Source organism: Portunus trituberculatus, chromosome 46 (genome assembly GCF_017591435.1).
Source record: "Portunus trituberculatus isolate SZX2019 chromosome 46, ASM1759143v1, whole genome shotgun sequence".
Lineage (NCBI taxonomy): Eukaryota > Metazoa > Arthropoda > Malacostraca > Decapoda > Portunidae > Portunus > Portunus trituberculatus.
The window spans coordinates 33,520,235-33,547,734 of NC_059300.1; the positions used below are offsets into that span (position 1 = coordinate 33,520,235).

The 27,500-nt window shown below is 46.1% G+C and overlaps 1 protein-coding gene across 1 annotated transcript in view; it reads left to right on the top strand.

Annotated features, from left to right (window-relative positions):
* LOC123519804 (epithelial splicing regulatory protein 1-like) overlaps positions 1-27,500 on the top strand; it is a 105,385-nt gene that overhangs the window by 60,210 nt on the left and 17,675 nt on the right. Inside the window, exon 5 of the mRNA XM_045281322.1 lies at positions 19,556-19,610. Coding sequence (XP_045137257.1) covers positions 19,556-19,610 — 55 coding nt within the window. The remainder of the gene's footprint in view (positions 1-19,555; positions 19,611-27,500) is intronic.

Genomic DNA, 27,500 nt, shown 5'->3' on the forward strand with positions numbered 1-27,500 from the left:
GGAACATCCTCATCAGCACTTACTGGTCTAGTTGGGCTGAAATGGTCTCATGAAAAGGAACCTTGGTCAGGAATCGGTACGTCTTGAAGCAGAACGTCTGGGTTTGTTCATGTTGACGTGTGGTGTGGTAATGTTGAAGGATGGATGAGTGGATGGCGTGATCTGGTGATAGACATGCTGGAATTTAACGGTGATTCTGATGACTGTGGCAACATGAGAAGACGGCACCACTCCTATCGTTACTATCCACCTGAGCATACTAGTGAGCGAGAGGCGGTGCAGGTGCCGGCCGCCGCTCCATTACTGCTATTGTAAGGTGTGATAAAAGGTACAGGGGAAGAAACATAAACAGATGATGAAAGCTGTAGCAAACCAGCAAACCATGAGGTCTATCCGTGGCAGTGCCTTTATAAATCATGCCGACCTGTTGCCACGTATAGTCGTTTATCTAGCTGTGTGGTAGTAAGCTGCTCATTGTGTTTGCTCTCTTCATTGTCGCATTATCTTTATCTTGGCTTTCCTATTTACATCCTTCACCTTTTGTTTTTCTTTTTACTTCTCATTCCATTTATCTTCCAGTCTTGTTTTATTTTACCTACTACACATATCTCACGTTCAGGACCTTCTCTTCTCCTTTAAAAGTCTCGGTCTTTTCTACCTTTCTATATTCGAAGTTTATTTTCTGAACGACTTCACCATGTACACCTGATTCTTCCTCTTCCTTAGAATACCATTTATATACTTCACTCTTTTCCCTTGATTTTTGTTCTCTCCTCGCTTTCACCGCCCTTGCCTCTTGAAACCGCTATTTATGTAAGAAAGCGGGTGGCGACGTTCCCTCGGGAGGCGGAGAAGCATTCCTGGCTGCACTCGTGACCGCGAACCGCCTGAGTCACGGAGTCTCACCTGAGGCGGCAGGGTCAGAGGGTGCCAGGGGGAGGTGCTGTGGTAAAGGTCAGCATAAAGGGCAGAAGGTGTGGAGAAAGCGTGAATAAAGGATGTGAGTGAGGGCAGCTGTAAGTTGTAACCTACCACAGACTCCAGGCGATGTGAGGAGTTAAGAGGGATCATTACATTACGTCCAGTGTTGGCAAGAACAGATCGATTAATAAAGAGATCGACTAATAATGTAAATGTGTTGTTTCTTGTGACATGTCGGTTGAGAGAGGCGTGAGCGAAAAGTGTGAAAGAAAAGGCAACGAAAGGCAGCTGTAATCCACAAACTCCAGGCGAGGATCATTGCGCCCCGTGGTGGGAAAAAGGGTTAGTTGATATAAATGTGTTGTGTTTTGCGACTTGTCAACTGAGGAATGAGAGAAGATAGTTAAAGGAAAGGGAGTGAAGGGGAAGTGTAAAATGTGACGCTGCGAGGAGGGAAAAGGAGATAGTTATTTTTTTCTCTAGTTTGGTCGGGCACAAGTTGTCAGTTACATGTAAGATTTCTGCTAAATAAATGTACAGGATTAAATATCTTAAAAAAAAAGGCAAATGAAAAGAATGAGTTGATCTTATGATTACTTTGTTGTAGTATTGCATAGGGAGTGTGTAACAATTCCTACCTTTACCATTCTCTCCTGTGAAATTCTGACTTGTTTGAGTCTTACAATTGAATTTCACTTCATCTTCCTGCCACACTACAATTATGTACTGGTTCTACTCTAGGCGACCAGAACTACTCCTTGCTACACCTTCGCCTGGCCCTTTACTACATACACACTCACACACTCACACTGCAACGCAACGCTCTCCTCCTACACTACTAACATTAAGTGCAGACTGTACTCATGGCGACCAAGAACGTCTTCACCTAAACTACACGCACCTAAACTCTACACACCCAAAAGGATCTCTTACACTGCTACACACACACACACACACACACACACACACACACACACACACACACACACACACACACACACACACACACACACACACACACCTCAAAGCTTTCCTCCTACACTGCTACAACTCCTCTCCTGCTGGTGGTGGTGGTGGTGGTGGTGGTGGTGGTGGTCGTGTATCACCGCACCACACTCTCCCAGCCACAGGTATCACCCACGCCTCACCCTGCTGGTCACTAACCCCACCGCCACCCTTCTTCTCGTACCCCCACACCCAACCATCCTCCCTCCTCCATCCCTGCGTCTCAGCTCACCCCTCCTCCTCCTCCTCCTCCCCCTCCTCCTCCTCCTCCTCCTCCTCCTCCTCCTCCTCCTCCTCCTCCTCCTCCTCCTCCTCCTCCTCCTCCTCCTCCTCCTCCTCCTTCTCTCCCCCTACCCCCCTTCAGCCCTAGTAATGGTGCCTCGCCAGGGTCTGGTTTAGTCTGGACAAGAGGAAAAGGTTACTTGTGGATCCTGAAATTTGCTCTGACTGACACTCTCTCTCTCTCTCTCTCTCTCTCTCTCTCTCTCTCTCTCTCTCTCTCTCTCTCTCTCTCTCTCTCTCTCTCTCTCTCTCTCTCTCTCTCTCTCTCTCTCTCTCTCTCTCTCTCTCTCTCTCTCTCTCTCTCTCTCTCTCTCTCTCTCTCTCTCTCTCTCTCTCTCTCTCTCTCTCTCTCTCTCTCTCTCTCTCTCTCTCTCTCTCTCTCTCTCTCTCTCTCTCTCTCTCTCTCTCTCTCTCTCTCACACACACACACACACACACACACACTATTCTTCTTTAAACTTTTCTCCTTCTCCACTTTAATAAAGAGTATGTATTGTTGTCCTAATCTAATCGAACTTAATCGAACCTAACCAAAGCTAATCTTATCAAATCAAATCAAACTAAACCTGACTTATCCAACACAACGTCACCAGTCTGCAGTCGCCTTCCTTACATTCCTCCTTCCCATCTTCCTCCTCGTATTGCATATCAATGACACACCGGTATCATCTTGCCACTACCGCCACCTCCACCACCACCACCACCACTACCACCACCACCATGGCTCTCTTCCACCACCCACCCACCCAAAACACACACACACACACACACACACACACACACACACACACACAGTACAGAGGAGTTCATCATAAACAAACTCCCCAGGCTCAATAATCAGGGGAGGTCAAGAAGTAATGGGTTCAAATTTGATAAAGTTTTTTTTTTTTTTTTTTCAAGGAAGAAATAGTGGCAGAAAATGTTTTATACAGAGAGCGCTTCGTGTAGACTTTGTGTGTTCCTGTTGCCTTCCTTATCATCTTACGGTCTTAATCCCTTCAGTACTAGGACTCATTTTTACCATTAGTTTTGAAATTTTTTTGACAATTTTTATTTACATTAGGAAGCATTTATGGAGGTCAGAACATTAATGGCAAGAGTCTTCACTATTTTAATACCCACACAAGTTTCTAAAGCTGTTTAAAATCACCAGAATAAATATGAAAAAAATGTCATGGGACTGAAGAGATGAAGGTAATGAGTAGTGGTGCCAAGGAAAACAGACACAGGATAAACATTGTCGAGCTTTACTCCTTTGGTTCCTTCGTCTCATTCATCCTTCGTAGTGGGGAGGAGGTGGCGGCACTGGCGGCAGGGACAGCGGCAGCCTGGCGGTGGCGAAGGGACGTGTTGGGAATGAAAAGCAAGAGCGGACGTACATGAGAGAGAGGGAGTGATGGGGACAGTGGGTGGAGAGAATCAGAGAGGCAGAAGGAAGTTGGGAAAGGATGAGGGGGAGGGGATGGAATGGGCTACTATTATGGAAAGGAAGGAAGGAAGGAAGGAATAGAGGGAGGGGGTGGTGGTAAGGATAGATATAGAGGGATTTGTTGATGATGTCATAGAAGGGAAGAAGGAATAGGTAGAGTAGCGGGGGGACTGGTGCTAAGGGAAGGAAGAAGGAAGGAGGAATAAACAGAAAGAAGACTACTGTTGTTAAGGAAAGGAGAGATTAAGAAAGGAAGTAGGAAAAAGCTGAAATAAGACTAATTATGCTAAGAGAAAGAGGAATGAGGGAAAGGAGAAAGGAATCAACATAAATAGGGCTACTGTAACTAAGGAATGGAGAGAAGAAAGAGAGAGAGAGAGAGAGAGAGAGAGAGAGAGAGAGAGAGAGAGAGAGAGAGAGAGAGAGAGAGAGAGGAAGGAAAGAAGAATGTATATATATAAGGATTGGTGCTTAGGAAAGGAAGGACGGAGGATAAAGGAAGAAAGGAAGAATAAAAGTAAAGACTGGTGGTGTTAGGGAGAGGAAGAGGAGGAGGAATATAAGCAGAGACAGCGGGTAGAGAGACGGGGAGTGGATGGGGTGCTGGGAAGGGAAGGAGAGGACTTGAAGAAGGAGGAAGAAGAGGAGGAAGGAGGTGGAGTCCATTGAACCAGGAAACTCTAAGGAAGTGTGGGACATCCACACAGTGGCTCTTCCTTACCGTGGATTTTATCACACACACACACACACACACACACACACACACACACACACACACACACACACACGCACACGCACATTGCTATCTCTATTATGATAATATATTTTTTGTACCACCTTCCGTAACTCCCAAGTCTTTCCTTGCCCCCCTCCCTTCCCTCCTTTCTCTCTCTCTCTCTCTCTCTCTCTCTCTCTCTCTCTCTCTCTCTCTCTCTCTCTCTCTCTCTCTCTCTCTCTCTCTCTGTTTCCTATGCTTATTATGTTTTGTTTACTTTTCGTGCAGTTTTAGTATTGTCTGCTTAGTTAGTTTGTTTGTTTGTTTATTTGCTTGGTTATTGTTGGTGTTCATGTTGGTGTTAGTAATGGTGGTGGTCTTGGTGTAGAAGTTGTCGCTACTACTACTACTATTACTACTACTACTACTACTACTACTACTACTACTACTACTACTACTACTACTACTACTACTATCGAGTATCATTTCAAATCTTTAAGTCACATTGTAAAAAAAAATGAAACCTGCAAGCTCAATGATTTATTTTATACGACAGGAGAGACTCACTCGTCTCTGACCTCAAGTCGAGAACAAAGTGAGAAGAAAGGAAGGATGTTGCGTGGCTCACCTTCACTATTTCGTGGACTGGCTCACTTCAACATTGATAACTAAGATGGGTAGAGCTTGGACGCTTTAGTTAGTTTAGTTACCGGTGTTTAGCTTGCCTAATTTGTAACAGTGGCTGACGAAGAAGCCACTTGAAAGCCATCACTAACTCGAAAAGAAGGAAAAGAAAAGAGAAAAAAAAGAAAGGAAACTCATGAGGGAACTGAAGCACTTTTTTTTTTAATTTGTCGGAGTGAAAGCACGAACAGGATCTGCTCGCGTGGAGGAGAAATGCGCAGTCTAGTCTAAGGTATAAAAGTTTAAGCCGTTTTTACACACATGAGTACACGCGAGGCACAAGTGCGTATTGACGGAAACTAAATAGTGGTGTGTGTGTGTGTGTGTGTGTGTGTGTGTGTGTGTGTGTGTGTGTGTGTGTGTGTGTGTGTGTGTGTGTGTGTGTGTGTGTGTGTGTGTGTGTGTGTGTGTGTGTGTGTGTGTGTGTGTGTGTGTGTGTGTGTGTGTGTGTATGTGGTGGCTGGGTGGCTGGGTAGGCGGTTACCTCATAAGTGTTACAAACTTCTAGAAATAATCAGACAATAAGCAAGTAAGTGGATGGAGTATATTATGGGCAGGTGGGTGGGGAGGGGATGGTAACTCAAAGCTGTGAGGAACTCTTAGAAACACTCAGACAAGAAGCAGGAAAGTGGATTTTATTACTCCAATTTTTATTACTGCATCTCCTGTGGTTTTAATCTTCTCTTCCACACTATCTCCTCCTTCCTGTTCATTCTTCAGCTCTTCCTCTTCCTGTTCACCGTCTGCCTCGGGTACCGTCTTTCACTGCTGTTATTCCCTCCTGCTCCTCCGCTTCCTCCCCTTGTCTTTATAATAGATAGTGTAGAAGACCACAGATAGCGTAGTGAGGACTAGCAAGTCTGTTTGTTCTTCATTCGTGATTTGTTGTGATGCTCCTCCCTTGCTGTCAACACACAACAGTTCAACAATTCACACCGTTCCGTGACGCATGACGGACGAACACATAGCCGTCCATTCCTAGTAATATTTGTCAGGTGTGGTGAAAACAGTGCTGGTAATATGATAGGGAGTCCAATACACTTACCGTCAACGATACACGGACACCAGACATATTTGGAAAGCATTCATAATCCGCAGTCCTGATATTTCCATAAGATAACAATAAAACGTTGAAATTTGAGATAAGTTATGTGTTTGATTCAGCCAGTAGTCGCTCTGCATTTCTGGAGCAGCAGCATCTTTGTCAGCCATCTAAACTCGCTTCTCTATGGGGTCATTGGCACTGGCACTGTCCACCTTCTGCCTTGGGTATTTTCTTCCCTCAGGTCAGTTTCATTTCTCATTCTGCCATCGGAACTCTATTATCCTCTTTCATATTCTACCTGCCTCCACCTCCATTACCTGTCCCACCGTGTCCTGTTCTGCCCTTTTCCAGCAGGTCATTGTGCTCTTCTATCTTCAAACCTTCAGTCTTTCTCTCTCTCTTTCTTCCTGCGTCTTCTACATCCACGATTCTTCTATAATCGTGGTGGTCGTCTCCTGCTTGCATGACATGGCCAGACCATTGCAGTCTTCTTTCTTGTTCTTACTTTCCTTTGAACTTCCGGAGCAATATAACGGGTTTTAATTACCTAATGGTCAGGTCTCCGGCTGCTTACGTGTCTCTAATGGAATAAATATGCGCCATAGAGCTGAGTAATGAGTCTTGTTTTTGTTTTTCTTAATTTAAGCCAACTTCTTTGAACCGAAACTTATTATCATAATCCACGGACAACACGACTGTGGAGACGAGTATCTGCCGTGGAACATTCCATTGAAGAGAAGCTAATAAGACGGGAGCAACCACTGGACAGACAGACAGACAGACAGACAAAAGGTTCATGTGAGTGAACCTCCTCTGGTGCGATGACGCCAACTTTGGAGAGCGGGTGGGTGTAATACGCATAAGAAACTGCTGTAAGGAAAACAGTGAGAGAAGAAAGTTCATTTGTAATGAATGCGTTTGTGGGAAAAGAAATGTATCATAATCGGATAGAATAGTTTGGTGTGGTTATGAGTGCGTGTGTAGGAAATGCAGCATGGTTGGATCAAGCTGGTTTGTCATTAGTACGTGTTAGGAATCCGTTTGTGGTGGGGAATGGTGTGAGTGGACAGAAATAGTCTAGTTTTGTTATCAGTGCGCTTGTAGCGGAAAAAATAACACAATTACTAGATGAAAATACTCTGATTTTACGATCTCTGCGTTTAAGAGAGAGAAAAAGCATAAGTGTGTTTGCTGGCGGAAATTGAGTACTTTGGCGAGACTCCTTGAGGCCAACGTTTCCTTAGGCAACAGCTGCGAGAAACAACGTTAAATACTGCATGAAGTGTTGCAGCGACGCGCGCCACATCTTGGCTCAGTTACTGGTGCCCATGCCTGGAAGAGAGAGTTATTGTATTTGCTGTTCTGGTCAATGTATTTGTGACGGCATGTTTTGCTTGGGAGTGTTGCTGGCAGTAAAAGTGTGCTCAGATCAGTGTTTATCATATCTCCATCAATGTTGTATTTAATGCTCCGTGTCTCTCCTATTCTTTAGTATTAACAAAGGAGTGAGTTAGAGAGATGGAGGTCCGTTAGATATCGGTAACAATTATAAGTGGTGTTTGTATTCATAAAATAGTGTTGGTTGGTGCGGAAGTCTTGTAAGATGGTGAGCAGTGCGTAAAATATTATTGGCTGTTAGCTTTTATTTATTAGAGCAGGTGTGTGTGTGTGTGTGTGTGTGTGTGTGTGTGTGTGTGTGTGTGTGTGTGTGTGTGTGTGTGTGTGTGTGTGTGTGTGTGTGTGTGTGTGTGTGTGAATACTTTCAGAAAATGTGCTAAATCAATAACTTGGATTCTTTTTCCTTTTTTTTTTTTTTTTTTGTCATTTTAGTTCCCAGTTGATAAAATAAACAGCTACATTTTAGCACTTATAAATGATAAAAGCTTGGAATGCCAAGTGGATGATCTGAATTGTAAAAAAAAATTGGGAGTTAATGATATAACTGAACATTTCCTCTGCATGAAGTGTTCAGCGCAGGAACAAGTGCAGTTTGTTCACCCGCTTTCTTCACCTGCTGCGGGGAAAGGAGCGGGCGGCAGGCACTCTCACCCATACGAGTAGTAATCTCTGAGTAATTATCTCTAAACAAGGGAACTGTCGCATTAAGAGCAGCATAGGAAAGTCACCTGAGCAGTCACTCTTGTTTCTCTCAGCAATTATCTGAAGTAAAGGAAAGGGTTTAGAGAATTACAAAGTCACCTGGGCAGCTACCATAGAGATTTCCTGTTGTTCTCCCCTGGATCTCGCGGTGCTTCTGGTTCTTCCCCCTCCGTCTTCCTGCAGGTGACGAGCGTGCAGACGTGACATTCCCACTCACAGGAGGCGGCGTGAGGGCAGCACCACCTCTTTGTCAAGTGTGGTTTTGAAAGGAACGGGAAATTGACTAGTTTGCCAGGAAGCTGCAGCCATTAACACAGGGAAGAACTAACCACTTGAAACCAGCTCCGGCTCCGGCACACTCTTTCTCTCTTAATATTAACAAATATTCATTGCAAAAACAAAAACAAAAAAACAGAGACCGGAAGAAATTTGTTCCTAAATAGACTGGCAGGAGAATGGAATGAACTCAGTAATCAGCGTGTTAGGCTCGAGTCAATAAGAAGCTGTACAAGAAGACTAGACAAATTTATGGGTGGGGATGAGAAGTGGGAATAGGTAGATGGATTCAGGCTTCGCTATGTATAGGTTCAACCTCTTCAATATTGGGATGTATTTTTACCGTGAGTTATGTTTACGATTAGACGATTTCATTGACATTACGAAGGGTATGTGGAGGTCAGAAGACTAATGGCCAGAGTCTTTAGTATTTTGATGCCCACATAAGTTTCTGAAGCTGTATAAAATCACCAAATAGTAACTAAAATGAGTATGAAAATGCGTCATAGTACTGAAGGGGGTTAATAACTTCTTGCAGCTCCCGTTGTTTTTTCTTCCCTTATCATTCTTACATTCTCTGACACATAAGTGTGTTGAATTTACTCTCCATTCAACGGTTTACTCAGCACAGAGTTTACGTTCTGTGGTCGCCTTTATCTTGCCATCCTTTCCACTCGAGTTTTGAGGAAGAGTCGTGGTGGAAACAAAAACTCGCAGTGGTTTAAGAGAAGAGAAATGAGGGAGATGCTATTAATGGCTGGCTATCTCCACACCCGCATCTCTCTCTCTCTCTCTCTCTCTCTCTCTCTCTCTCTCTCTCTCTCTCTCTCTCTCTCTCTCTCTCTCTCTCTCTCTCTCTCTCTCTCTCTCTCTCTCTCTCTCTCTCTCTCTCTCTCTCTCTCTCTCTCTCTCTCTCTCTCTCTCTCTCTCTCTCTCTCTCTCTCCTCCCAGCAAGATATATTGTCGACTACCGTGCAATCAAGACCACCTTACTACTTTTTTTATAAGCACACACACACACACACACACACACACACACACACACACACACACACACACACACACACACACACACACACACACACACACACACACACACACACACACACACGTCTCCTCTCAGTCCTTACATTCTTTCCCTCCCTCCTCTCATTCCTCCCCCTCCCTCGCTCTTCTCATTCCTTCCCATTTTTCGTATGTCTAGTGAGGGAAGGAAGAGGAGAGTAGTAGTATTCTTGCACAAAAACTCCGCACATTAACGTGCTGTATTGGTAACGGATATCCTTTCCCACCCTGTCATTGCAAAGTGAACTAAGAAAGACAGGTGGTGATATATGTTAACCAGTATTCTCAGTTTGTTTCTGGAACTGCTTGCCATCTTCTGTATTTAATTCTACCTGTGATTTGAAGGCCATCGTGATTAGTGTTTCAAGACACCTCTCAATGTAATTTTAGACTTAGTTTCACACTGTTCTCTTTAGATACTGACACTTTCAATAACACATTTATCACCCTAAATTCGTTATCTGTAGCTAAAACTCCTTAAAAAGAATGCCTCTGAAATGGTGTTGTGAAGTGGAAAGCACCATGGAGATGAGGCAGTAGTTGAGAGGGAGGCTGGGCGGCGTGACTGGCTGGGTGGGTCGGTGGTTGGGCGGCTGGCTGACTGGTGGTGGTTGGCTCACTGGTGGCTGGCGGGTGGTGGGTGAGCAAAGAAGGGAATGGCTTTCACTCAGCGTACAATTGTCTGGGTTCGCCTTGAATATGCCACGAGCCACGACCTCCCCTTGTCTCTCGTCATCTTCGCCACGATGTCTCTCCGTCTGAAAGCGTGAATCATTCTGACTGGTGTGTGTGTGTGTGTGTGTGTGTGTGTGTGTGTGTGTGTGTGAGAGAGAGAGAGAGAGAGAGAGAGAGAGAGAGAGAGAGAGAGAGAGAGAGAGAGAGAGAGATCAGAGAGAGGGGGTCAACGTGAATGTGAGGCAGGGTCATGAACAGCACCTTATCTAATTCAGTAATACATGAGGCCACTTGATGGACTGGGTCACCTGCCCGGCCACTCAGGCGTGCGGACGTCCTCACACACATACACACGCACACACACGCACACGCACACACACACACGCACGCACGCACGCACACACACACACACACACACACACGCACGCACGCACACACACACACACACACACACACACACACACACACACACACACACACACACACACACACACACACACACACACACACACACACACACACACACACACACACCGGGCAGTCACCAATCACTGCTACCCTGCACTCCGATCGTAAGAATGATCTAATGACCGCATTGCGGAACACAAGCAAAAGTATAACAGAAGTGAGAGAGAGAGAGAGAGAGAGAGAGAGAGAGAGAGAGAGAGAGAGAGAGGGATGGGGCAGCATACAATCGGGTACGTACAGCTCCTCTGAGACATCTCAGGCGTGGTGCGTCACGGGTACGTTTTGTGGACAAGTGTGCGGGATATTGAGTCTATCGACTAGCACATTATTGTTCACTGGCTGCGTTGATTATGTTGCGCCAAACAGCCTCACCCCACTCATTATTCAGCAATGAATTGGTGCAGTCAGTAGAGGTGGAGGCGAGGGGCAGCTCACCCTGGTGGAAAGGAGTGCGGGGACCCCAACGCCGACAAGTGGTAATCCACAAGTGGCTGGCTGCCTGGCTGGGCGAGAAGGGACAGTGAGGAAGGGGGGTGGGGGACAAGGTAACGGGTCGCCGGCTGCTGCCGCCTCCTGCCGACAAGAACATAAGGCAAGACTTGTGGCGGCAGCAGCAGCAGCAGCACGACCTCCCTGTTTTCCCAGAGGGCGCGCCACCAGCCATGAATGGCAAACAGACAGTGTTGGATCTGTCATCCCGCCGTAACCACACTGCCTGCAGCATCTCGGGCCGTGTTTGCCTGATTTCCTCCTTCATGATGAGTTGTAGTGCGTGTTTCCTTCTTAATCCGCTGTATCGCACTGGTGGGCGGAGGTACGCGTGGTGGCAGGGAGGAGAGAGGCAGGACGCCGCAGGGCCTGTGTGGAGTGTGGTGAAGAGCAGCGTCAGTGTGTGGTGGGTGTGTGGCATCAGTGTTGCCTCCCGGCAGCTACCCTGCGACCAACAGGTTCCTGGCCCTGATGGTTCTCCTTTACAATCACCACCACCACCACCACCACCACACGTTCATGGGCAACTTGTTTACCTTCGACATGAGAGATGCTTTGCCCCGTCTGTTCAGCGAGTGATTTGGCAATGCTTATGTTTCCTTCCTGACTTCGTCTGCCACCACAGAACATTGCAACCTTAACCTCCACAAACACAACCATAGCCGCTCCGCTACCGCACACCACACAACACCACTAATCCTCCTCCTCGTCCTCGTCCTCGTCCTCCTCCTCTCCTCCTCCTCCTCCTCCTCCTCCTCCTCCTCCTCCTCCTCCTCCTCCTCCTCCTCCTCCTCCTCCTCCTCCTCCTGTTTTAGATTTTCCTTTTCTTTCTTTCATGTTGTTGTTGTTGTTGTTGTTGTTGTTGTTGTTGTTGTTGTTGTAGTTAGTAGTAGTAGTAGTAGTAGTAGTACTACTACTACTACTACTACTACTACTACTACTACTACTACTACTACTACTACTACTGCTGCTGCTGCTGCTGCTGCTGCATCATCATCATCATCATCATCATCATCATCATCATCATCACTGCATCTTTGCTTCTAACACACAAGCCAGTCAGTTATTCCTCCAGTCAACTAGTGAGTGAGTCAGTCAGTCATAGAGCAAACACTCGATCTAACCCAACCACTGGCGAGCGACGAGTAAATACGGGTTTTTGGATACCTTGCCTCGCTTGTCTGTACGAGAAGTAAATCCCGAGGAAGAACTTTTGAGATGAGGAGGGTGTGACGGTGGTGGTGGTGGTGGCGGTGGTGGTGGAGAGATAATGTTCATGGAAATGGCGAGTGGGATGGAGAGGAATGGTGATGGTGATGGTGGTGGAAGGAGTGTTATAGTCGATAAGCCTGGCATAGGGGCGGCGTGAAGGTATGTGGTAGTGGTGGGGGTAGTAGTAGTGGAAATGTTGAATATCAGTGGAATAAGAGTGTGTGTGTGTGTGTGTGTGTGTGTGTGTGTGTGTGTGTGTGTGTGTGTGTGTGTACAGTGGTGGAGGAGTTTAATTATTATTATTTATTATTATTATTATTATTATTATTATTATTATTATTATTATTATTATTATTATTATTGTTATTATTATTATTATTATTATTATTATTATTATTATTATTATTATTATTATTATTATCTAATTGTGAGAGGAGATGAAATTTGAATATGTAGATAATTTTGACATGCGAAAAGACTATAAAAAATGTTCATGCTTTACAAGTTTTTCCTGCTAACATTTATCATCATCATCATCATCACTATTATAGTCATTATGGATATCTCAATGACTCTTTAGAATGGAGATCGGTTAATTAAAGAAAAGTGCATGATGATAAAAAGAAATATTAAACATGGGATGGTGTATGAGTGACGGGGAGAAAGAGAAGGACTGAGATGACAATATTGGAAAAGGAGAGAAATTAGGGAAGTTTGCTGAAAGAACAAGAGTAAATATATAACTTATGATTCTATAAACGAAAGGAAAAGGTGTAAGAATTGAGAAAAAAAAGTGAAATCAGAGAGATTGTGAGAGAGAGAGAGAGAGAGAGAGAGAGAGAGAGAGAGAGAGAGAGAGAGAGAGAGAGAGAGAGAGAGAGAGAGAGATCCAAGTCAATATTGATGTGTAGAATGAACATCAGTCAATCTGACAGTCTTGGCGGCGGTGGTGGTGGTGGTGCTATAGTGGTGGTGGTGGTGGTAATAATAGTTATGGAAGGAAGAACAGCGACGGACATTCCCTCATTCACCGGTGTCTGTGGAATGCAAGAGGAGGCCGCCACTGCTACCACCGCCGCCACCGCCGCTCACTTAGGTGTTCTGTTCACCGGCACTGATTGGTCCAGTGTTCCCGCAGGTGTCTCTTCTTGTGCCACACTTTTTAGCGAACTTTTCATACTCCTCTCTGACCTGAGTCGCGGCGGACAATTCTGGGAAGCTGTGGTGTCATTGTGTTTCCAACAAGATTACAAGTCCCGGATTCTCGGAGACGCAGGGACGTGGGAGAGGGGTCAGGGAGGGAGGGAGGGAAGAAGGATAAGATGGAGGCAGGAAAGGTACAGGAGAATACCAAGCTTTATAAGAGACGTGACCGACCCTCGTGTGTGACTGTATGAGAGAGAGAGAGAGAGAGAGAGAGAGAGAGAGAGAGAGAGAGAGAGAGAGAGAGAGAGAGAGAGAGAGAGAGAGAGAGAGAGAGGGAGAGAGAGAGAGAACACCAGTTCAAATAAAATACACCGTGTAAAAGCAAAAATTTCATTATATATTTCGGCGAAAAACGGAGGAGCTACACAAGGAAGAGGAGGAGGAGGAGGAGGAGGAGGAGGAGGAGGAAGATGAAACGAAAAAAAGGAAATGGATGTTGATATTGCATACGGGAAATACTTTAGTATATTTATAAGCGCTGACAAGGGACTGTGGTGATGATGGTGGTTGTGGTGGTGGTGGCTGTGGTGGTAGGATGAGGCAGGAGAAATGTTAAGGAGGGTGATGACATTTAGAAGGAAAGAAAAGTGAGTGAGAGGGTGACTGAGCCGCATGGAGGAGGAGGAGGAGGAGGAAGAGGAGGAGGAGGAGAATGTTTGATGATGCAGGGAAAGGAATAGAGAGAGAGAGAGAGAGAGAGAGAGAGAGACTCAATACTATCTGATAAGGCTACAAGTCTATTTTATATTAAGATTTGACTGATGGTAATGATAATGATGGCCATGGTCATGATGATAAATGCTGATGATGATGATGATGATGATGACACTGATTATGCATTGCTGTGACGCCTTATGTGTGTTGAAGAAGAGTGGAGCAACAAGTGAGTGCTTCCCCATGCTCGCCCACACCTGCTGGGGATTTGTGGGGGATGAGGCGAACAACAGCTGCTGCCTAACATTGGCCCGTATTCAGAAACGTTTTGCTCTCTCACCACGACTATTCTCAAGGGCCACGGAGATGATTAGCGGGGTTTTCAAGAATGTTTTTCCAGGTAACAATGTAAAAGGCTTGTCATTCTGCCTCTAGAAATATAAAAACACTTTAACAAATTCGTGTAAATTTCAATAAAGTCTTTTGAAATACTGGAGGTGAAGCAAAAAAGTGTTTGAGAATACGATGTGCTAACTAACGCTGCCCAACGCTTCATCCCCATCTCCCATCCGCTCTCATTCACTGCCTTCCTGCAAACACAATACCATTCATTGTCAGCGATGATACCAAACTTAGGTATTGTGGTTTTAGGATCGTGTGTGTGTGTGTGTGTGTGTGTGTGTGTGTGTGTGTGTGTGTGTCGGGTTTTCTTGCAACATCCTCCGATTTCTTAATACCGGTGACCGTTCTCCTTGCACCAGTCTCGCTTTTAGGGGCAGGTTTTCATTCACACACACACACACACACACACACACACACACACACACACACACACACACACACACACACACACACACACACACACACACACACACACACACACACACACACACACACACACACACGTAAACATTTCCCTTTTACCTTTAATTTTTGTGCATTTAATAGCCTTTTGATTCTGAACAACTGTTATGTATTCTGTTAGTATATGTTTCTCGACTTACTGATCAGTGCGCTGCCACTCTATCGTCTGTGTGTGTCTGTGTGTGTGTGTGTGTGTGTGTGTGTGTGTGTGTGTGTGTGTGTGTGTGTGTGTGTGTGTGTGTGTGTGTGTGTGTGTGTGTGTGTGTGTGTGTGTGTGTGTGTGTATGCTGAAGCTTACCGCCTGGATGGTTCACGCCAGTCCTATACACAACACCGGAAGTCTACCATAGCTACTCTGTCTTGATCAGGAGCTCAGGAGATGGAGGAAGGAGAGGAAAGCTAGTAAGGCAGCAATTTCGTCAGCGGGGAGTCAGTCACGTCCGAGTCTGCTGTGGGTGCTTTATTTCCTCCCCTCCCTGATTCACAATATTTGTGGAATGTAGCGATCGATGAGCGGGCCGCGTCTCTATATGGGCGGCGACTTTGGGATGGGAGGAAGTCGCAGCGTGCTGGAAGTCATGTGTTGTTTTATCTTATGGTGGTGATGGTGGTTGTGGTGGTGTGTTTGGAAGGCAGTTGGAAGGCAGGGAACAGTGTGTTTGTTTTTATTTTATTTTATAGATCATTCAGAGATACACACTAAAGTAGGAGGAGGAGGAGGAGGAGGAGGAGAATGAGAATGAGGAGAATGAGGATGAAGAGGAGAAGAAGGAGAAAGAGGAGGAGATTTTTAAATCTTTGGAGAGGATTTACTGCTCATAAGAGAGAGAGAGAGAGAGAGAGAGAGAGAGAGAGAGAGAGAGAGAGAGAGAAATCTTTACTCTAAAGACAGAAAAATGTGTCAAATAATTTGCTCTCTCTCTCTCTCTCTCTCTCTCTCTCTCTCTCTCTCTCTCTCGTTCAGTTGTATGGTCATTTTTTTCATCTTTTTTCCGACTCAGTGATCTTTCGTGGGTTTCCTTCTTCCTTCCTCTCTCCTGTGTTTTTTTTCCTCAATCTCTTTTCCTCTCCTCTCTTATCTTCTTTTTACTTCTCATTTCCTTTTTTCCTTTTCTTTTCTTCTCTTGTCCTTTTCTTCCTTTGTTATGTTATGTACTCTGTTTGTCCAATTGATGATTTTTGATGACTCCTGTTTCTTCAGTGCTCATCTTTCTTCTCATCCTCATCCTCACTTTGCTCCACCAGTTCTTCCTTTTCCTTCCTGTTACTTGTCCTGCTGCTGTTCCTTCCTCTTATGTTCTTCTTTCTTATTCCCTCTCAATTTTTTTTTCCTTGCTGTTATCCGTCTTCATAATGTTCATCCTCCTTGTACTTTACCTTATGTTGCTTCTCTTTCTCCTCACCTTGTATGGTCGTATTCGTCGTCTGCCTTCTCCTCCTTCTCCTCTGTTTTCCTGTCTCTTAATATTGCATTAGACCACAAACTCCCTCGTGTGGGGCAGTAGATCTGTTGCTGTTTGTTCTTCCATTGTGATCCTCCTTGGTCCTTCTCCTGCTGCTCCTCTTCCTCCTCCTCCTCGTGGGAACAAAAGTGGGCTGGCTCCTGCTGTCGAAGCATCTGTCGGAGCGTGACTTCTCAAGCGGACTTCCACCCACACCTGATGACTCCTGTGGGAATCTTAGTGCCGCACCGACCACACTCTCACATATTACTCTCTCTCTCTCTCTCTCTCTCTCTCTCTCTCTCTCTCTCTCTCTCTCTCTCTCTCTCTCTCTCTCTCTCTCTCTCTCTCTCTCTCTCTCTCTCTCTCTCTCTCTCTCTCTCTCTCTCTCTCTATCAAATCCACGTGCACTCTCTCCATCTTACGCACCGTGCCTCCTCTCTACAGGTAATTCACGTACTCACGCACACACGCACTCATTTCACCCACGCACCACACGCACCACACGCCACTGCCCTCACCTCGTCACGCTCTGCCACAAACCTTCACTCTACTGCCACGCCTCGCATCGTAACCTCCCCGTCACTGGTCACTGCACGTTACACACTTTTCCTCCTCCTCCTCCTCCTCCTCCTCCTCCTCCTCCTCCTCCTCCTCCTCCTCCTCCTCCTCCTCCTCCTCCTCCTCCTCCTCCTCAGACACTGCCATACATCACATTCGTCACATCGGAGAGCTCCTTCCGATGTCTGTAAATCACTCATCCACCTCTTCCACTTCTTTGGGCAACACGACACACTCCACAACTTCTCATCTACCTTCCACAGTACCACGCATCATTTTAATCACACACACACACACACACACACACACACACACACACACACACACACACACACACACACACACACACACACACACACACACACACACACACACACACACACACGATTGAATCTCCCACGGCGTCCTACTTCTCTCCTCTAAAACCACACGCCACAATACCAGAGCACCACAACACCACAGCACCACATCCCAGCGCAACCAAACACCATAACTCCACGCCACAAAGTACCACACGACACTAGATTATGTCGCACCTTAGTAATTAATGGGAAAAATAACATGGCTGTCCTTTACAACTAGTTACTCAGAATTATAACCGTGATGTTCTGAGTGTCTCGATCCATTGCAGTCACGGTCATTATCTCTTCCCTGCAAACATCAATGCACCACATCACATGATATTATTCATGTCACGTCACGTTACACGCGGCCACATCTCTGCATAAATGTGCACCTAACACAGCTGTTTACCGCCTCACCGCCAGTCACCACACCACACTGCTGTCACCGCGACGATCCCCCCATTCCACAGTTCTTCTCCACAGAGAGAGAGAGAGAGAGAGAGAGAGAGAGAGAGAGAGAGAGAGAGAGAGAGAGAGCTGGAAAAAAAATCAGAAAAGTTTAAGAACCCTTCGCCTGCTGCCTCACGCGAAGGTACTCGAGCGTGACGTGAAGATCCAATGCCTTCTTGTTCTTTCCTTTGGTACAAGCATGCCGTGTGGTGTGCCGTGTGGAAGCCTCAGCAGCAGACTTTTTGACCCCGGGGAGGCTGTGTGTGATAAGTTGCTCCGTTTGATGCCAAGTGAAAAATGAATGGTGAAGAATTAATAAGTGTTGAAAATCCTCGTAAGTGCTATGTGTGTGCCTTGATGTCTTCACTCCCAATTAATTAAAGCTACTCTCTCTCTCTCTCTCTCTCTCTCTCTCTCTCTCTCTCTCTCTCTCTCTCTCTCTCTCTCTCTCTCTCTCTCTCTCTCTCTCGAACGTGCAAGTCTCACGGGAACCTTTAAGATCGTGAGACCGACTGGCCGCGGCTGAGTCTGATCATGACGGCACCGGTTTTTGGCGATGGTCAAGTTGTTTTTCACCTTTAGAGCGCCGAGAGAGGCGGGAAGACAGAGAGACAGAGAAGTGGAGGTAGAGAAGCACTAACGCAGAAATAAAGAGGCAGATAAGCAAGCAGGCAAAGAAGCAGGCAGGCAGTGAAGAAGGCAGACTGAGAAACAGAGAGACAGGTAGGCAGGCAGAGAAGCAGATAGATGGAGAGGCAGGCACGCAGAAAACTAGGCAGTCAGGGAAACAGGCAGGCAGGTTCGCTGCATGGCAGAGAGATGGATAGATGGTCTGCCTGCCTGTCTGCCGCTGGAATAGTGTGGTTATAATTGTTTTCTTATGAGGCAAGGTGGAAAGAGAGACAAGGGCGTGGCTGTCATGACGCTGTGTTTTCCTCCCCTCGCTCCTCACCTGCACGTGACGGCACCGTGGCGATTACAGCGGGAGATGGTGGTGGTGGTGGTAGTGGTAGTAGTAGTAGTAGTAGTAGTAGTAGTAGTAGTAGTGAGCGTACGTAGGTAGGTAATGGTGTCCGCCGCACCGTGACGAAGGTGAACGTGCCTTTATTAGTGCCGCGGACCAGGTGATGGGCGGCGAGGGGCTGGAAGACGTGTTCCTCTGTTGCTACCATTACAGCCGTGTAGCGGGCGTCGTGTCCCAGGGGCAGCTCGCCGGCCGGTGGTGGAAAGGGGCGGCACATGGCTCATTGCTCTGGTTTCCGTCTTCTTCTTCCTTTTTGCTCACCTCCCTGCAGTAGTGCATGGTGGTGCTGCAGCTGTTGGCTCTTGGCTAATATTATTCCGTTTTTCTCTTGGTTGTTCCTCGTTGACGCTTCTTTCCCCAGAAACTGTGAAATGTTTGTCATTCTTATGCTCTTCCTTTTTTCGTGGCCGTCATTCTTTATGTTCGTTTTCTTGCTTTGCTTGAAATTTCCTGGAGTCTGCAGTTTGTGCAGGTGCTTCACATTCTTTACTGTTTCTGTCTATTCTCATGGTTCATTTCAGTCGTGATTTCTTTTCACGTTTAAATTGTTGCTTCATAATGTCTTAACTCAATGATAGATGAGTAAAATTACTTCTATTTTCCTCCACTCCTAGCTGCTTGACAATTTTGTTTTGTCTTTCCAGGACACAGATTCGTGTTGCCAGAATCCATCATGATCAGACTAGAGCCCGGCATCTGGTGAGTACACACACTCAGACACTCACAACGAATTTCTTTTTTCTTCTTTTTTTCTTCTTCTTCTTCTTCTTCTTATTATTATTATTATTATTATTATTATTATTATTATTATTATTATTATTATTATTATTATTATTATTACTATTATTCTTAATGTTATTATCATTATTACTATTATTATTGTTATTATTATTATTATTATTATTATTATTATTATTATTATTATTATTATTATTATTATTATTATTATTATTATTCCTCTTCTTATTATTATTATTCTTATTATTATTATCATTATTATCATTATTATCATTATTATTATTTTTTATTATTATTATTATTATTGCTATTACTACTATTATTATTATTACTACGTAAAAGAAGCTCTACCCTTGGACAACAAAAAGAGGTTGAAAAAAGTGTCCACTGTGCTGCCAGTCCTTAGCGGGAACAGTCAAATGCATGAGATCGATAAACAGATGGATAGACAGACAGGTTGGTAAGGTAGGTACAGATGGATGACTAGTAGATACACATGTAGACAGACTGATAAGATGAATGGATAGAAAGACATACATGGATAGACAGAGAGTGATGTATGGGTGGACAGACAGACATGGATAGAGAGATAGATTGATAGGTGGGTGGATAGATAGATAGATAGATAGATAGAAAAATTCATGAACTACGGAACACATGATTATTTTCTTGAATGTTTAACTGGCATAGTTTTGATCTATTTATTGATCTATTTCGTTCATTTATATGTTTAAGTGGGAGGAGAGGAAAGGGGAGGGAAGGGAAGCGGTGCGTGTGTGTGTTTTTACGTCTACGTCTGTCTGTCTGTCTGTCTGTCTGTCTGTCTGGGAGTTATAATAGATCCACTTTTTTATCAATATTTGCTACCTAATTTCATCTCAATATTTCTCTCTCTCTCTCTCTCTCTCTCTCTCTCTCTCTCTCTCTCTCTCTCTCTCTCGTTAATGAGCGGAGTGTCATCAGTGTTCGTTTCAGTCCGGTCTGTTTTCCAGCAGTGGCTGATCAGGAGGAAGGGAGGATGGTGAGCTGTGGAGCTGGAGAGAGGAAAGTGTGGGCAGGACGGGGCGCAGGGTGTGGGGGGCGATGGGGGCACAGGATCACATACGTCTCACATTTCCACTTGTTCTCATATCCTCTCTCACACGCCCATCCCTCAACTTTTCTTTTTCTTTTTTTCCCTTAATACTCATTTTCTTATCCTCTCTCTCTCTCTCTCTCTCTCTCTCTCTCTCTCTCTCTCTCTCTCTCTCTCTCTCTCTCTCTCTCTCTCTCTCTCTCTCTCTCTCTCTCTCTCCACAGCATACATCAAAAGGACAGTTGTAATCCTTGTATCATTGCGTTAGTCTTTCACGAGGTGGAGAACAGACCTCTTTGAATCAGGTCGCCCTCCCGTCACTTGCCCCGCGCATCGCTGTACTACCTGCTCTCTACCTCCTGAAGACCGCCAGGCTGAACCATAAGAGCATCGATGAAAGCTCGATTAGTCGAGACATCACACTGTGTTTTGCTCTGTGCTCCAACCTCAGTCACTGCCTTTTCTTAGCTGGACACAAAATGTACGTAGTACGACCATATGACACACTATTGTACTGTTCTTCCACTCCTACTTTCAAAAGGTTTTAGTTGAACTTACACAGGCTTTTAATCTTAATGATATTTCTACTTGACCTCTGTTACCTTAAAGAATGTGTAGTTTTGACGAGAGAGCAAAGCGTTTCACAACAATGGGCATAAGTGAAGTTGGTAGAAGTCATCACTTATCACATGCCTTAATTCCCTCCATGCTCAGATATTCTTTTGTTTATGCAAGAGGGTCACTGGCCAAGGAAACCAAAAAATAAGCACAAAACAGAAGACGCACTGGGAGTCCTGGTCCTCAAAGAGGGATCAAAAAGATTACCCAAAACTGGAGGATAAGTTCAAATCATAGGAAGGAGGACGTATTATGTTCAGAAGCAGGTTGAGAGCTCTGGTAAGTAGACAGAGAGGATATATCACGCACAGAAGCAGGTAGAGAGTTCTGGTGAGTACAGAACGAGGATATATCACGCACAGAAGCAGGTAGAGAGTTCTGGTGAGCACAGAAGGATATATCATGCACAGAAGCAGGTAGAGAGTTCTGGTGAGCACACAAAGAGGATATATCATGCACAAAAGCAGGTAGAGAGTTTTGATGAGTATATAGGGAGGGTATATCATGCACAAAAGCAGGTAGAGAGTTCTGGTGAGCACACTTCATTTAAGAGGGAGATTTCAAGACATTTATCCCTTTTTTTTAGCTAACTCTCGGACCTGCAAGGAGACCGGCAACATAGTCAGCCTTTTTTTTCTGTTTTATGTTGCCCTTTCCCAGTTTTCTCCTCTTACATAAAAAAGAGAGAAAAAAAAAACACACACAGAGGTGATATGTCGTGTACAGAAGCAGGTAGAGTTCCAGAGCTTACCAGAGAAAAAAGAGATGAATGATTGGCAATAGTGGAGGAGAGGGGGATATTTCTTGACGGTCGCGAAGTAGCCAAGAAAGCAAAGGTCTTCCTCGTGTGCGTCTTCAGGAGTGTTGACCGCCCTGCCGAGTAACAGTACCCAGGGCCGCAAGCAACTCACCAGTCACCGTCAGACGCCGCACTCCACAGCCTCTGCTCTGCTTCTCCCCGCCCTCCACCCCCATCCCCCCTCCCCAACCCACGCCCTCACCCCTCATTGCTCTCATTTGTTAACTGTAAAGGGAAGAAGGTTTAGGCATAGAAAAGTAGTTAAAATGAGAGAGAGAGAGAGAGAGAGAGAGAATTTTCGACGTGACTAACAGTTAAGGAGTCAAGGATGAGAGCGAGCAGCGTACAAAGGAGGGTTGGGATGAAGAGGACACACGGAAGAGACTGGTAGACTGAAAATAACAATGAAGCGAAGGAGAAGTATAGATTTTCTTTTCTTGATATGCCGCTTCTCGTGTTATTTCTTTTCTCCTGCATTCATCCCCAATATTTACATGAACTCACTCGCCCATCCTCATCTCTCCACTCTTCTCCTCCTCCTCCTCCTCCTCCTCCTCCTCCTCCTCCTCCTCCTCCTCCTCCTCCTCCTCCTGTTGTTGCTGCTGAGATATACTAAACAAATCTGTGGTCACATTTTTTTTTTTTTTTTTTTTCATTTAAGCCTTATAAAATTTTTGGCAAATTTTTTAAATTGTCACAATTTTCAGATAAGGGAAATTGTACTACCTACTTTTTCATACCTTTCAATACAAGCTTCTCCTTTTAACATTCAATTCTTTGAGACAGCCTCTTGACAGGCCTCTGAATCCAGTGATGGTTTCCTCTCGTTTCAATGAAATGGTTTTGGGCGAATTCCGACTTTCATTTTGAAAGATGGTGCTCACTGCAAAATAGGTGATCAAGAATTTGATAAAGTTTTTTTATGGATATGATTTGAGTTCGTTAATTAATAAGTCTATTCACAGTTATATATATTACTAGTTGTTGAAGAGTTAAGGAGGCTGAAGAGAGGAGGGTATGGAGTCGGACGAGGAATGGGAGGAAGATGGAGGCGTAGAAGTAGGAAGAGGAGGAGGAGGAGGAGGAGGAGGAGGAGGAGGAGGAAAAGCAGCAAGGGTCAAGAGGAAGCAAAAACAAAGCTCCCGGGCTGCGCTGCGACGACCACTACCCGAGGTTGTGGCGGTGGTGTCCCTCTTTATAGCGGAGTGGCCGCGGGCAGGAGGTAGGGCAGGGCAGGGCAGGGCAGGGCGACGAGGAGTGGTGAAGAGCGGCAGGGCGTTGTGCTCCTCCAGGCCACCTCGACCTGTTTGCGTTAGCAGCTCTTCTTCTGGAGCTGCTGGCTGCTACATTCACCGCCGCCGCCACCACCACCACCACCACCACCACCACCACCACCACCACCACTACCACTATCTCTCCATTGCCTGCCTCTAGGGGAAGGCGTGGTCAGGTGAACGAACTCTCTCTTCATTCACGCCCTTGGCCACGCCCACTCCCCATCAGTATGAGGGCGAAGGTGCACCCGCTTTTTATTATCAGAAGAAAATACAGATTTGTTAATAGAAGGTGATTGCGAGGATGACTAAGGTGATGCTGTGAGAGCAGGTGATGTACACAAGTGATAACAGTGATAGAGGCGGCCCTGGTGTTGGGTGAGGGATGGGGCGGGCGGGGCAGCGGGACGGACAGTGATGGAGCGTTAAGTGGCGGCGGCAAGACGGAAGGTGCCCAGTGATGTGGTAACGAGGCGCCGATTGAGAAGTGGAGTGCTTTGGTGGCCCCCGATCGCTAGGAGTGTGTGACGATGCGGCTTTTTATGACGCCTGCCGAGGTGACTGACCTGCTCCCGCTTAATGAGACCCTACACCACATTTTTTTATCTTTTTTTTTTTTTTTTACTTAAGAAGATCAGCATGTTTTGCTCTGTAGCTCAACCCCGGTGGCTCGTAAAGAAACCAACCATCCCTCCATTCTCTCTCTCTCTCTCTCTCTCTCTCTCTCTCTCTCTCTCTCTCTCTCTCTCTCTCTCTCTCTCTCTCTCTCTCTCTCCACCCAAATTCTGGAAACTTGTCTCTTTGTTGCTGTACGGGTGAGAGATTCAGAGAGAGAGAGAGAGAGAGAGAGAGAGAGAGAGATAGGGGGAAGGCAGGCGCCAAGGAGGAGAGGGAGGACCGGTGCGACAGGTCTGGGAAGGAATGTTGCTGACCACTCCTCTCCCCTCTCCCATCTCCCCTCTCCCCGTCATATCCTAGACTACCCCTTCACTCCGCCCCATCAAACCCCTTCCACTAACGCCTCATTCCCCCCGCCCACCACCCACCCTTCCCCCAATCTCCAATCCCTCCTTTCGCTTACCGTAGATTGTGACATGAAGAAGGTTAATGACGGGATGGGAGGCAAGGAGGGGAGGGAGAGGGTAATGAGGGGAGTGAGAGAGTAATGATGGGAGGGAGAAGGTAATGAGGGGAGGGACAGGGTAAGGAGGGGACAGGAGCAGGTGGGGTAAAGGTGCAAGAAGGCCCTGTCATGGAGGCAGGTGTTGGTGGTGCTCAGGTGCGATGCTCACTGCCACACACACACACACACACACACACACACACACACACACACACACACACACACACACACACACACACACACACACACACACACACACACACACACACACACACGTCTCGCACCGTTACGCTTCTGACCATCGCCATTACCGACCGTGCGCCGCAGAATGTTGCTCTCTCTCTCTCTCTCTCTCTCTCTCTCTCTCTGGTATCTCTCCTCAGCTTGTGTCGGTGCTTGTGTTGTGTGGGCGCGGGACAAGGTTGCTGGTGTTGTTGCTGCTGCTGCTGCTGCCTGTCTTACGCTCAAGAGTAAATGTCACCAATATGTTAACTATGTTCAAGGAGAAGACAGGAAAGACATGGTCATGACGGCTTTGAATGACTCCTTTCTCCAACTAAATGAACTTTTTTTTTATGTTGCCCTTGACCAGTTATCCACTCTTACATAAAAATGCACGAGGGGACAGGATCGAGGTGCTTCATGCTGAAGGGGGAATGGCGGAAGTGAGGTCTGCCACTGTCCAGCCTTCTCTTTTTTTTATTGGATAAGTCATTTCTAATTTGAATGTGGATAATTTCCAACAAGAGCAGTATTGGCAAAGCGAGGTCAAACTAACGCTAAAAACCTTACACGTTGACATCTCTGACAGACTGATTCCTACCATTAGTGTTTCGTTCCGTGACTGGTAACTTGTTTTAGTAGTAGTGTTCAGTGTGACAGGTGTTCATGTCTCCCGCAGGATAGTCGATAGTTCCTAGGGACACATGGGGAAGATAAATATGGAAAGCCGGATGTCCCATGCTGTAACCCAGTGTTCCCAGATAAAGAACACCACCCACTACTATCTCAAAGGCCAAGGATACGGAGATGAGCGAGGAGGCCACGCGTATGCCCCAAATTTTGCATGTTAAACGCGTAGAAGTCGTCAAATTACAAGCATTCTTGGCTGTCACATCACTGAGTGTGCTGTTAGTGTATTTCAGAATGTAATACACCTTATTGAAGAGAAACTTTGGTAACTATATTCTATATAAAGATAATTAAATCCTTCGTCAGGATATTAAGAGTTGCAGGTGCATCACTAGGCTGGGATGTGGTGGTGACGGCCAGGCGCCCCGATGTTGGTGGCGAGGTTGTGACCTTTCCGATGTGGGGCACTTGACTCGCCTGCCTGCCTGCCTGCCGCCACCGACGGCTGTCGTTATAATTGCGGTAGTGATTTCTAAGTAGAGGACGGAGAGAGAGTGTGAGAGTAGACAGTGTCGCAGGAGCGGGGTGTCGAGAGTGTGGAGGGGGGCATGAGCATGTCTGCGGTGCGTGCGAGCGAACACCAGCTGACATCTTACATAGCTGGTAAATTGATTGCAAGATATGTTGATAAAAAAAATTAATGGGGATAGGTTGTATTGGTGGTGGTGGTGGTGGAGGAGGGAATAATGTCAATGCAGGTGATGGTGGTAGCAGTGGAGGTTGTAATGGAGATGGCAGTGGAGGTGGTATAGTAGTAATGGAGATAGTGGTGCTGGTTGAGATGATCGTGGTGGTGGAAGTGTAGGTGGCGGTATGTAGGGGAGGAGGATGTAGCAGCAGCAGCAGCAGTGAGTGTGACGGGTATGGTTGAAGTAACAGGCTTGGAGGAAAGAAGGTGGTGCAGGAGTTTAGGTGTTGGCGTGGCGTGGTGTGGCGAGGCGGGACCACTGCACCATCCTGCTTGAGGGAGGTAGCAAATGGGGCGACAGAGGTGATGGCGTTGCGTGGGCCACTGGTGACGTGAGGTTGTGACGGTGTGGGGCAATTAGGGAAAACTTCTTTTGTATTATGGTGTATATGTGATACAAGAAACGTGCACGAGGAGAGAAGATGAAGAGAGAAGGGAGGAGGAGCACTTGTTGCGAGAGGGAATCAGGGAGGAGTTAGTGGACTGAGAGAGAGAGAGAGAGAGAAGTTCGGACTGCTTTCTTTTCTGCTTTCTCCCTAACGGAACACGTGCGTAACTAAGGCTGTTCTGTGTTCTGCGTGCCAGCCTCTGTCGTGCCTTAGGTCAGAAGGTGCAGTGCCCGCCCTTGTCACAGCACAGTTACGGGCTGCTCATGCTAACAAAGAGAGAGAGGGAGAGAGAGAGAGAGAGAGAGAGAGAGAGAGAGAGAGAGAGAGAGAGAGAGAGAGAGAGAGAAATAATTGGACATGAAAACATTATATAAACGAGACGCGATATTTTTTCCACCAACAATTATATATTTACTGTCATTATTTTTCCTTTCATTAGACATCTCCATATTTGATGCCTCTTTTTTTTCTCTCTATGATCTCACTGGCTTGTTATTCATGTCTCTTTCAATGCACGAGACTGTTAATCATGATCTGTATTTAGTTTTGAGTTCCCTTTTGTAAAACTTTTATGTGTGATATCCTGTCAATATTGCACGAAGACAGGGCAACGTGGCACCTCAAAGGATTCCCGCCTCTTGAGCTTCAGTAGCGACTCTCCTTTACTGTCTAATGTCACTAACGCCTCGTCTGTCTTGCGCCTCACGGAGTTCCTAAGTGTTGATCCTTTGCTGATGTGTTGAGACCTGTGGTAAAGGTAAGAAGGCCGCACAAAACCCTGACCTGCACACACACACACACACACACACACACACACACACACACACACACACACACACACACACACACACACACACACACACACACACACACACACCTGTGTTGCCGGGGAGCACGGGACGCCCCAAGAGGTTTAGTGGGCGAGTGGTGCAGCAGGAGGCGAGGAGGCAAGGAGGGAGGGAGGGAGGGAGGG